Source organism: Pelmatolapia mariae, linkage group LG7 (genome assembly GCF_036321145.2).
Source record: "Pelmatolapia mariae isolate MD_Pm_ZW linkage group LG7, Pm_UMD_F_2, whole genome shotgun sequence".
Classification (NCBI taxonomy): Eukaryota; Metazoa; Chordata; class Actinopteri; order Cichliformes; family Cichlidae; genus Pelmatolapia; species Pelmatolapia mariae.
This window is the reverse complement of record NC_086233.1, coordinates 7593205-7605269: the sequence shown is the minus strand read 5'-3', so window position 1 is coordinate 7605269 and position 12065 is coordinate 7593205. Positions and strand designations below refer to the sequence as shown.

The following is a 12065-nucleotide window of genomic DNA, read 5'->3' as shown; positions in this document are numbered from 1 at the left end:
AAAAGCATATTTAAACAAAGATTTTGGAACATGCATGCATCAAGTTACCAACATCCTTAAAGAGTAAGTAAAACCTACAAAAGTGGAACTTTTTCTGTCTACAAACCATCTCCAAAGATGATGTTCTTTGGTATAATCTATATAAAACAATGACAGGATAAACTAGCAATATAAAGAAATTTCCCTCATCTATGTAACTAATGGAATAAAATACAGAACAATTTATTTTACATTATGAAAGCGAATTGCCGATACCTCAAACAAACGCGTACATACTTAATGTTCTGATTTTTTATTTTAAATTAACACCCCACACATCCCTGTGCTGTGCCCTCCAGGGGTACAAAGAGAGTTTCATCTGAAGGACCAGCTGTCCTTGTGTCTGTGCAGCTCTGGGTCCAGCTCAGCAGCTTCCCACCCACCCAACCCCACCGGGTCAAAGACCCGAACACAGAAGCACTTCCTATTGCTTTCTTAAAATTCCAACATGCTCGACATACTTAGACCTGTACAAACAAAGTACAAAAGAACAACTCCCGCTTACACCACAATTATGAAAAGAGAAAATTGGCACTTTGAATGTTCGTCCTGATGTAAACCACATGATATTTTCTGATTGTCGTTGCTGTATTTGTGCACAGAGGGCCATTTCGCCCTCTGGCATGCTCAGAGGTAGAAAGGCTGCAGATCGCCAAGAAGTGAATAAAAATGGCTGACAGGTCCCCAATGCATGCCACTGCATAAAAGCCCAACTAACATGGAATTTGAGTGATGGTGATGTTATCTGCAACCAGAGTCTGTGCAGTACCCATCAAGGGTGGAGACATGGTATTGAGATCTAAGCACAGTGCTCTTAAACATCAAGCAACCAGAAGAAAGAAGATGCTTTCCAGGCAGTCCAGAATTCACAGCAGCCTACAGACCCAAAAATGTTACATATGAGGGGTAAACATGTTTCCACCATGTTTTTCATAAAACAGTTTGAAACCTTAGATATCGTTCCATTTTCTGTTTTGTATATATGGGTTTAATTATTAGTAAAATCCCTTTCTCCCCCATTAGGAAGGTCTCAGCACTTTGAGAAGTGTGAAGAAGTTATTTAGCAACACTTTCTTTTAGGAGTGTCCTCAGTCAACCAATCAGCATGCATTAGCAGAGTGCTAGCATTTTATGGGTAAAAACAACAGCGTTGTAAAAAACAAACAAACAAAAAACTAGAGGACATAACTGGCAGTTTACTTTAATCAGGCATATTATTAATGCTGCATTTGTGAAAATTAAAATAAAGCATGTTCTTCTTTGTATAAAGCAGGTGAAAATAATTATTTTACCTATTTAGCTCCCCTGGGTTTGCAGGAAGAGAAGCTGTTCCCTCTAGATCTACTCTGACGTAGCCCAGCAACCACCACCTCCATGGTGCAACTTTACTGCAGCAGAATCTGAACTGCCCTTCTTCTACACTGATTGGGTCCTTTGCTTACCAGCTATAGCATTCGAATCACCCATTTAACACAAACTTAACTTCCTGAAACAAATGCCAAAGTCCCTCAAGATGTGTTAGAAGATTCGTGCAGAAAGTTCCTGTGTACATTTCCTGAACAGTGGCCAACAGGTGGCTCAGAAACTAATTAAAAAATCAAAACAAACTGAGCAAATGAAAAAACGAACACTCAAACATCACCGTGATAAGATACGCTTCAAAGAAACCATTTTGGTAGTCTTGGATGAAGTGCTGTGTGATAATGTTTAGCCAGCAGTGCTGAGAAAAAGGCATGCACTCAATACCACATGTTCATCCCCTGGTTGTTACTTTGGTTGCACATTACATCAACCTGACAATGCTGATTTCGGGGACATCGGATTTTCCATCTTTACATACAGACTCAGGCTGAAGATGCACAACAGACACCAGTTTTCCTCTTAGATCTCCAGTTGCTGAAGGTGGTTTCCAGTTCATGCAGTCTGTGTGCCAGTTAGAATTCATTCATTCATTCATTCGACTGTTCGCACATTTAAATACGGAGTTCCAGTTTAAATGTGGCCGACAGCTCTGTGCACACCTGTATAAAGGCTGGTGCACGAGATGTAAAGCACCAAACCAGACATTTGACTCCTGCTTGTTGATAACCAGAAACAAAGCAAATGAATAAACCTCTGAATATGTAACTGGTAGATTGAGGCTGTTTTGAAATCAAACAGAGCTTAAATCCAGGTGAATATGTGAATACTGTGACTCAGGATTTGGTCAGGATTAACTTTGGAACTTTCAACCACCTGAACATACAGTGCCAGTTTTAGAAACTAGTAGATTAAAGTGAAATCTTTGTGTGGACATGCCAACCATGAGAAGCAACGAGCCAACATTCAAATGATTAGCTGTGGTACTGTGAGACGTTGTGCACCAGTAGATCCTGTGAAAGGAGGGATAACACTGGTACTTCCAACCAAACCTAATCGCAGTAAGTGCAGGACTTGATTAGAGCAAGAGGCTGCGTATTCTGGAAGACCACATCTGGAGTGCTGTGGTTGTCATGGTGAATGCCCCATCATTTGACTGGGAAGCTTCTTTTCAGGTCATGTGACTGATTGTCGGTCTGTAGTGTTTTCTCTGAGGATGAGGAAGACTTTCAGCTATATCTCTGAGATCAAGCATGGTAGAGTTTATAAATGTCCACTTTTACTTGTGCTTAAAATCTTCTTCCTCCTCCTCTAATCTCTTTGCAACCTTTGGTTTAAAAAAAAAAAAAAAAAGGAAGAATACAAATGATTCAACTCAGCAGTCTTTGAACAGACTAACAGTGAACCCCTGCGCTAAAGGAGAAGGCTGTTTGTCTCCTGTCCCTTTTTTTGGCTTCAGCAGGACCATGAGGTACAGTTTAGTCTGGAGTTCAAATCCAAAGCTGCCTCTGCTGCTTAGTCTCCTGAGTCCTTGCTGTCAGAGTGAGGTGTGTACTTCAAGCGAAATGTCCCTGAGAAACACAGCAGAGTTGTTAAAGTGATGCCTTGGTGATGTCCCAATCTATGGCATCCCAAAGGGTTCAAAATTATATAACTGACACATGACATTATGAAGGAAGTGGGTAAAATATGTAAATGAAGTCACAAATATTGTTTTAGACTCTTAAATATTTTAAGTAATGAATGAGGTAAATTTATTCAAACCAGATTTTAATTTTTAGTAACATCAAAATCTGCATTGAAATATTAAATTATACTGAAATAAAGAACTCCATCTCATTAAACAGGTCAAGTTTAACTTTTGTATATTACACATCATCATTTCAGTTAATCCAATTACACATTCGAATTAAATTTCGTAATACCTATAATTCATCTTAAAAATTCACCATTTTAATTCCTGCATAATTGTTATACTTCTGTGCATTTGGGCACAGTTTGCAAACTAAATCATGTGAAGAAAACGACTGAAAACTGAAGTAAAATTTGTTAGAAACAAACATTTTATATTTAAATACAAAATGAACAAGTAGAATTATCAGTTATTATATTCTCAAATGTACTGTCCTTAAAGCCAACTGCATTTATAAGTGTATATCACACATTTAAATCTGGTATTTTTCACACTCCGTACTCACTGACTCACCTTGCTGTGTCGCATCCATGGGCGGCTGTTTGCAGTCCTCGGCTCTGTGTCCGTGGGCACCGCAGTTGTAACATGACAGGTTCCCTGCTGTCCTTTTCTGCCCACCGTTTCCCATGATGCCATGGGGCTGGTAAAAGCCGAACCCCTGCTGCTGGTCATGTGACAGCGGGCTGTGGCGGTAGAGGGGCGGCGGTACCATCATTGGGTAGGAGAATGGTGCAGCGCCTGTGCCGGCGGTGCTGGACGATGCTATCAGGGGGCTGAGATGGAGCAGAGGACCCAGAGTGAAGAGTGAGGGCCCGGCCGAGAACGGCTGCAGGTAGCTGGCTGCGGCGTATCCAGGCAATGCCCCGTAGGCGCCGCAGTTCCCTCGACAACCGCAAGAACTGCAAACACATACGGAAGGACTGTGACCAGAACTTTGATCCAATGAAGAAGCAGAGGAGGGCGAAGGAGAGGGGCTGGAGGTATGCTGGGATGGGTAGTAAGTGTTGCCCGGGACTGCAGCCACAGGAACTGTGCTTGCTGTTGCAATGGGAACATAGCTACCTCCACCACTGGAGCTGCCAGTCTGAGAGGCGGATTTTGAGGAGGTGCAGGAGGAGGAAGCGGAGAAAGAGGCGAAGGAGGACGAGGATACAGGGGGGTAAGAGTAAAATCCAGATGGAGAAGGGGAGGAAGAGGATGAGAGGTGGAAGTGGACAGGGGGGTGGGAAACGTGGTGGTGGCTGTTGGAGGTGGAGGTCAGAGCGCAGCTGGTTTCCACCATCAGACTAACACCACCTCCCGCAAGACCACGACAAACCACAGAGTCCTGGAGTCCAGATGAGCCATCCATGTTGACCCTGGAGAACAGGTTTTCCCGTCTTACCCCCACCCCGAGCCCCGAACTGAAGCTTGCACCGGCCACAGGAAGGCTCGAGCCCAACGGCTTAGTCCGGTCCTCTGTGGCCAGCGGAGGGGGCCTGGGCTTGCGAGGGGAGGTGAGGATGCGTGCTGGGTTTGAGACCGGGGAGAGCAGCGTCTGTGGGTAACCGCCCTGTGGGTGATAAGCAGATTGCGGGAGGCCAAAGGGGAGGTGGGAGGAGCATGTGGGAGGGAGAGGAGGAGCTGGATCGGTTTGGACGGGCAGAACCTGGGCTGTGGGGCGACTGGAGCCTGTCGAGTTCAGAATGAACATGCAGGACCGATCCTTCTCTGGACCACTTCCTGCTGTATCTGGAGCCAACACACCTGAAAGAGATTTGTGTTTATATAACATTTGCATATATATTTGGATATATAAACGGTATGGAAAAAGCAAAAGTCTCTAGTTTTGCGTCATTGATCTTATCGATTTAACAAACTTCTGTTTCTAATTTTGTTGACCTGCTTCTCCTTAACGTCAATCTAGACTTTAAGAACTGTTCTTTGTAAATCGTGCTGACGCGGTTTGAATTAATTCTGCAGTCGTGAGATAAAAACGTACGTCTGTGAATGTCTCTGGTCCTGTCAAAGGTGGAGTCGCAACTGTGTGGGGTGCGAGGGGAGCAGGAAGAGCTGGAGTAGCCCGAGGACGAGCTGCTGTCTGTGGAGACAGGGTGGTGGTGCGGCACGGCGTCCACCTCCACTCGCAGTTCTCCTGCAAAACATTTGAATACAGTTCAGTTCTGAACTGTTATAACCCTTCCTGGGTCCAGTGAAGTGAGTCTGCAGGCTGTTTCATAATCTATATCTAGTACATGTCTAATGGAACCTCATAGTCCTGGAGCACGTTTATGAAACCGATTTGAATTTGAAACCAAATTTTCTTGGAGAGAAGAGCAGGTGGGCAGCTCGTGATGACCATATTATTACACTCCCTCACTATGACATCATAAAGACGCAAAAGGGAAACATTTAAAGCAATCACAGTGATTTGGCCATACTTGGAAACAACCCTGCTCTCTTACCTGCACTGGAAGTGGGGTGAGCTGAGGGTCCCATGTGACTGGAAGGCGTCACCCTGGCAATGCCACTGCACGGCCGCTTCTCCATCTTCATCTCCCTGCTGGGATCACGCAAGCATTCGAGTCAGAAACACAGTCTTTATCAAGTGTAGCGAATTAAATACTTAAGATAAGTATGTACTATACTGTGTTTATTAAAGGTCAATGAAACAGGCACATATGGTGGCTAACTAGACACCCAGGCAGCCATGAGCAGAGAGGTGGAGACCTAAAGCCGACTGACTCATTGGCTCTGTGCCATCATAAGTGGACTAAGTGAAGTATTTTCTGAGATCCTTAAACAAAGGAAGCATGCAGCTTCCTTTGTTTACTTCTTTTAGATAGCTTTTTTTGACCAGAAATTCTTTCCATCATGTTCCCACACCAAAAATGGAATTTTCTTTCTGTGAGCATTAGGGACATCATAACAACTTGAGCCACTTTTGTGCATCTTGAATCAGTATTTCAGCCACGAACAGTACAGAGCAGCAACTTCCTGATAGCCCAGCTAGCTGCTTCTTACACACAAGTTTCTGCTGTTGTTTAACTAAGCTTCACTGAAAGAAAATATAAAGCACTCCAGCTTAAATCCTGTTATCTGTGCTCTATTCGACAAAACAAAAATAAAAGCTGAATATTTTTGTCTAGAAGCAGGTACACTTATTTTAATCATACATCTTCATTCACTCCTATTTATTAAGGACCATCTCACAAGCGCCCCCTGCTGTGCCCAGCTGAACTGAAGGCAATTTCTGTGCAACAAAAACAACTAGTGTCTTTTACTGACCACATGGGGGAGACATTACCCACTTAACGTGCTCCTCGGGTCTCAGCTGCACCTCTACAAACACAACTATCTCTTTGGAAAATCATCACAGGAACTTTTCCATTTTCTGAGTCTTGTTCAAGCACGTACACACGCAAATACACAAATCACCTGCCTAATGGGAACCTGTTGATTCTGGGAACGGAAACACAGCCGAGAGAAAACAAGTTCACGCTCAGGTGTGCGTGTGTATCCGGGGTGCGCAGGTTCAGATGCTTGTGTACTTAAATCAGAGTCTGTGTTTTTGTGTTTCTGCACGTAAAACACATCTTATCTCTCCGGCCCACCCTCAGCTGGTTAACCATTGATGCTGTATGGACCCTTGGTGCAGGATATTTACTGGGGAGAGCAGCAGCGGGTCAATCTGTTTGCCAGTTGTTAAACAGGGTAAGGCATCAGCCAAACACAGCACTTGTTAAAGTCAAACAGGTGATTTTGGAAAACAACTGAACTGCAGAATCAAAACTATCAGTGCTACAAGCACATAAACCAACTTCAGTCTGTATACTAATATTGGAGATGGTAGAGAGACAAGTTTGTGACAAATCTGAGTGATTTCTCAACTATTTTCAGTTTTGTTTTTTTTAAAGACAGAAAAACTGAATTTTTGTTATCTGCCCTTACTCTGCAGACTTTTGGAGTTCTAGTTGGGTCTTCAGTTTCTTCTTTGCTCCTTGGGTGAGGTCGTACTTGTTCAGGTCCTCCTCTGTCAGAGCTAAAAACTGCAATTTATACAGAGGAACAAATTCAGAAGCTTTCAAAGAATCAAAATGTTGAACAAGAAATATGCTAATACATTATACATGCACATGAGTACGACGTTTTATACACATAACGTGATGTAATCTAAAGATGTACCCACCTCCTCCATGGTGAGCTGTTTGAAGACGGGGTAATACTTATGGAGGCGGAGCCTGCGGAGCCAGTCCAGGATGCCGTTCTGCTCTGGCGTATTGGGCTGAGACTGGGAGAGCGATTGATTATGGGACTGGGAGCGGGCCTGTGAATGTGAATGGGACGATGGTTGGGAATGGGACAGGTGCAGAGTCTGAGGCTGCGTACTGGGCTGGCTGCTGGTTTGTGCATGAAGGTGGTGCTGGGAGGGCTGTGGGTATAAATGAAGCTGACCATGCTGGGGATGCGGTTGGGAGGAGCTGTCGCTCCCACTTCCTGCAGAGCCACGTGCTGGCAAGGGGGGAGGGAGAGAGGAGAGCTGTGGGGAGTGCTGGGGAGGAGGAATGGAAGGTAGGAGAGCCAGAGTTGGAAGAGGGGGGGAGGAAAGGGAGGACAAGTGAGGAGTGGAGCGAGTCAAGATGGAGTTGTGGGTGCTGACGACAGGCTGGACGCTGGCCACTCTGTACACCACCCTGAGAGACAGCAAGAGCCAATGAGCGGCGTTGGTACAAGTGCACTTCTAAGACTGTACATGTAGATGTGTTTTAATGCAGCAAGGTCAAAGAGGGGCAAAATTCGTACCTGTTACCTCCTTTGTACTGCATCATACAGCCAAGATCTGTGCAACAGATTCACAATAAAAACCATCATCACCATCAGGTGATAGTCACACAACACAAGGCCAACAGTCTACAGAAATCTGAAATGTCAGTCAACTGGGCGAACATTTAAGTAGTAAATATATAAGATTTATTTTATTTATCCCAAAATAGTTATATTCACTTGTTACAGCAGAAAAATATTAAGCATAAGATACTTATAACAAATATCTTAAATAAGAGCTAGCAGATATGCAGGTCAATAAAATAAAATAAAATTAGAGAACGATGAGAACAATCAGTATTATATGCACAAACAGCCATAATGATAAAGCCGAGTTAAAATGACTCACTGAATTCAGTAAAAAATAGCAAATATCACAATGATGGAGTATGTTTAAAGGAGTAAAGGCAAGACTTACAAACCTAAGAACATTATTTAAAAGCATGGTGGTGGTAGCATCATGCTATGAGGCTGTTTTGCCAGTGATACTGGGACAAAGTGGATGGAATAATGGAGGGCCTCCTCCAAATTCTCAACAGCGAAACAACTGCAACTTGGACACAAGCGGGTGTTCGAATAGGACAGTAATCCCAAACACTCATCGAGACTGGTTTTGGAATGGATAGAGCAGGCAAACATCAAGCTCCTCAAAACCTCTCAAACCAATTATACCAAGAAGAATATTCAAATGTCCAGCCAGAACTATACCAGAAGCTTGCTACCAAAGGTCAAGGTGCAACTTGACAAAGGATATTTAAGCAAATACAGGTGTATGTATATATTTGAGCCTGTGTATTAGAGAAAATCCAGAATAAATTCAAACTGTTGGAACTGTTTTTTAAAGATGTATGCTGTACAATCATCCCACCATGGAAGCAGAACAGTTCAAAGGAATCATTAAAAGCCCCAACATTACCGTAACATTCATGCCCATGACGAGTGTAGGTACAGTTCTGATCGCAACTGAATGGACTAAATATATATGTAGGAAGAATGTTACGAATGCTGTGAAAACATGTCCTTATATCTAATTCCAACTGTTGCAGTCTATGCCGAATTCACTGATGGGTGTGTTTGTGGAGCAAAACCGGACACATTCATTTTAGCCTTGCTTCTCCTGTGAGTCTGATACCCACTCACAGAGGAATAAACACATGCACAAAGTACAACCACACATAGAAACACACTGCACTGGTGGCTATAAATACCCTCTGGGATGAAGTCACACTAATAGATCGAGCACACACACACAGCAACATGAGGTCACCACACTCTAGGCTTCCCAACACAAACATGCCATGCTGAATTCCCACACCGGACTGAAATAGACCGCGTCCGCTCCCTCCAACACCTCAGAGACACACACTGAAAATCCTGCCTGCAGTCTCACCTCCTCACTACAACCAACCAGGGCTCATACTTGCAGCCTTGTCCTTTCCATTACCTCTCATTCCTCTCTCATCCCCAAAAACCGAACACAGGCATAATATCTTTTATCTTGCCTTTCTTGCCTTTGATCTTTCATCGTCGTCTATGAATAAGAATGTCTCCTCCTTTATATCTCTGTTGCTTGCTATAATTTTTTTGCAATGAAATAATGACTTACTGGAGCTGGAGGTGAACGGGCAGGATGGGGCTATAGGAGAGGTTGGTAGTGAGGATGCAAGTGGGGAGGAGAGGGGTGAGGAGGGACAGTTGGGTGAGAGAGGCCTGGTGGAGGTGAAGAACAGCTGGACACTGTGGTGCTGGAGGACATGGCAGGGCAGGGCTGTTAGACACCTGAGTGGGACAACAGAAAGAAAGGGAAATGAGGAAGTGGGAAGTAGATTAAAAACTAAAGGAATAGATGCTCTGCTGTCAGATTTAAACAAACGCATATATCTAACTGCATTAGGAACGAACTTTAACATAAAATCTATAATTCAACTGACAGACCTAACATTTCTAATCTAAACGTATCTCTGGTCTGTTTATAAGAAAAAGCCACAAGGTGCCTTTAAAGCAGTTTTGCCAGGAAAGAGTGAGACGAAGAACAAGCAGAGGACAAAACTTTATAACTTGATGGGGCTTCCAACGCCAATTTTAAAAAAGCACTGAGCCATGTCAGGAGATTGTTTATGTTGTTGTAGACAATAAAACGCCAGAATGCAAAACATTTGGATCTGTACAAGGATTTCAAGTTGATATGTTTAGACGTTCACTTATCGTCTATTAACAATATGTTAACATCCTGAAGTGCTGTCAGTATTTTATGTGAATTGGGAAAACTATAGTTTACATAGCAATGCTTCACACAAGACTTGTTTAGGCTAGCATAGTGATGGATTATACTATAAGAGTACTTCTAATAACATTAAGGTTAATTTAACATGAGTAGCTTTGCTAACCAAAGTAAGATACTGCGCAAAAGTCTTGAGCTACCCCTCATTTCTTTATATCTTGCTTCCAAGGAGCCAAGCTTTCTTGTAATTGTATTTTAAGTGGTCTTGGGCAATAGCTCTCCAGGCTTCTGAAGGTCTTTTAAACAGCTGGATTACACTAAAGTGTGAAATTTCTCACTGTAACTTCTGAAGCTGATATGAATTATCACACTTTTCCCTCACAGACTGTAAGCTGAGGCTACGTCTACACTAATCCTGATAAATTTGAAAACGGCGTTCTCGTCTAAAAACGCTCCGCGTCCACACTATTGTTTTCGAACAGTTGTTCATCCACACTGACACGACTGAAAACGCTTACGTTCCTGTATTGTGCATGCGTGAAACGTAAGACGATTCGACCTGCGTCATTTCTATCTGCCGTTTATTTAATTTTCGGCTCTTTGAAATGTTGCTGCAAAATGTTGAGGAAAAGCACCGAGTTCTTTAAATGGACTGACAATGAGGTGGAGTTGTTGCTGCGAGTAACACAAAAGTACAAAGTTGCAAAAGCGAGTGAGAATTAAAGAACTGATATTAATCTTTAATAGGGCTGTCAAAACTGAGAGCAAACAAAACAACTGCTGTATAATGCCCTCCGCTATCTTAGTTTAATGGGTCACATGACTGTATCATATGACTAAAATGCATCACTGTTTCCGAAAGCCTGCGTTTATGCAGTCTACACTGCGACACGAAAACGGTGTTTTCAAATGTATCGCTTTGGAGAGCGTTTTCAAAAAGCTCAGTTTTCCTTGACCAAAAATGCCATCTTAGTGTGGACGGAAGGCCAAAACAGAGAGAAAAAGATGCGTTTTCAAACGAAAATGTGTTAGTGTGGACACGGCCTGAAACAAACAAAACACCACCTTAAAAGGATGGGGGTTCTGGGACTAACCTGGGATCCAGTTCCATGGACTGAGGCGGGAACTTCTCCACTCCATCAGGAAATGCTTGTGACAGCTAAGTGAGAAACATTTTTTTTAATAAAAACAAAGTAAATAGAGCTCTTTGTGTCATTACACTTCTATGCTGGTGATACCAAGCAATGCCTGACTGTTCAAACAGTTTTGACAGCTGATGATTTCTTAATTTATAGGCACAGTTGGAAAAGGTCAGGCTCATAAGGTTTAATGTACACCTCAAAAACACAAAAACATCACAAAAAGATTTGTAATGATAAAATACGATATTTATCATGTTTTATGATACAACATAAAACATGTTTTACCATAAAATCTAGAATTACACCAATTGTGTAATTCTAGATTGGTTTTCCAATAGAAATCTGCAGATTTCAAACAAAGCAGCTCCTACTCACTTTGAGACACATATTAGTTTTACTGTGCAATAAAAAGTGCCTGAATGTAATTCGGGTTCATTTTCATTCGTGTGTTGAAATGTTGGTCCTGACCTGAGACAGCAGCTCTGCTACCTCCTGCTGAGTTCTTACAACAGGTACTACCAACCCATCGGACCAGCTAACCTGGAGGAGGAGAGGAAAGGGAAGAAGGCAGTGAAGGAGTAGGGAAATGAGGGGGGAAAAAATATTTAAAGAAAGTCTAAAAAAGTTAGGAGTCAAACAATACATGCCGGCATGTACTCATATTTATAAGGTACCCACCTCGAACCTATACTCGCTGGAGTCTTCAGGCTTGTGAGGAACTCCTTTCAGCACCACCCTTTCAATCACCGCTGAAAGAAGCACAGATCGTTCCGCAGATGATTAACCACATGTCACATATCTGAGACAG

The 12065-nt window shown here is 42.9% G+C and overlaps 1 protein-coding gene across 2 annotated transcripts in view; it reads right to left on the bottom strand.

Moving 5' to 3' along the window:
• Positions 1 to 435: 435 nt before the first annotated feature.
• Positions 436 to 12065, bottom strand: part of zcchc14 (zinc finger, CCHC domain containing 14) — a 28939-nt gene continuing 17309 nt past the window's right edge. The window contains exons 4-14 of one of the 2 annotated variants that reach the window (XM_063477709.1): positions 11936 to 12006; positions 11726 to 11797; positions 11210 to 11274; positions 9501 to 9673; positions 7874 to 7910; positions 7260 to 7764; positions 7022 to 7119; positions 5536 to 5633; positions 5073 to 5225; positions 3605 to 4837; positions 436 to 2969 (exon numbers count right to left, since the gene is read on the bottom strand). In XM_063477709.1, coding sequence (XP_063333779.1) covers positions 2914 to 2969; positions 3605 to 4837; positions 5073 to 5225; positions 5536 to 5633; positions 7022 to 7119; positions 7260 to 7764; positions 7874 to 7910; positions 9501 to 9673; positions 11210 to 11274; positions 11726 to 11797; positions 11936 to 12006 — 2561 coding nt within the window. In that variant the 3' untranslated portion in view covers positions 436 to 2913. The remainder of the gene's footprint in view (positions 2970 to 3604; positions 4838 to 5072; positions 5226 to 5535; positions 5634 to 7021; positions 7120 to 7259; positions 7765 to 7873; positions 7911 to 9500; positions 9674 to 11209; positions 11275 to 11725; positions 11798 to 11935; positions 12007 to 12065) is intronic. The other variant, XM_063477710.1, reaches the window with a different exon arrangement.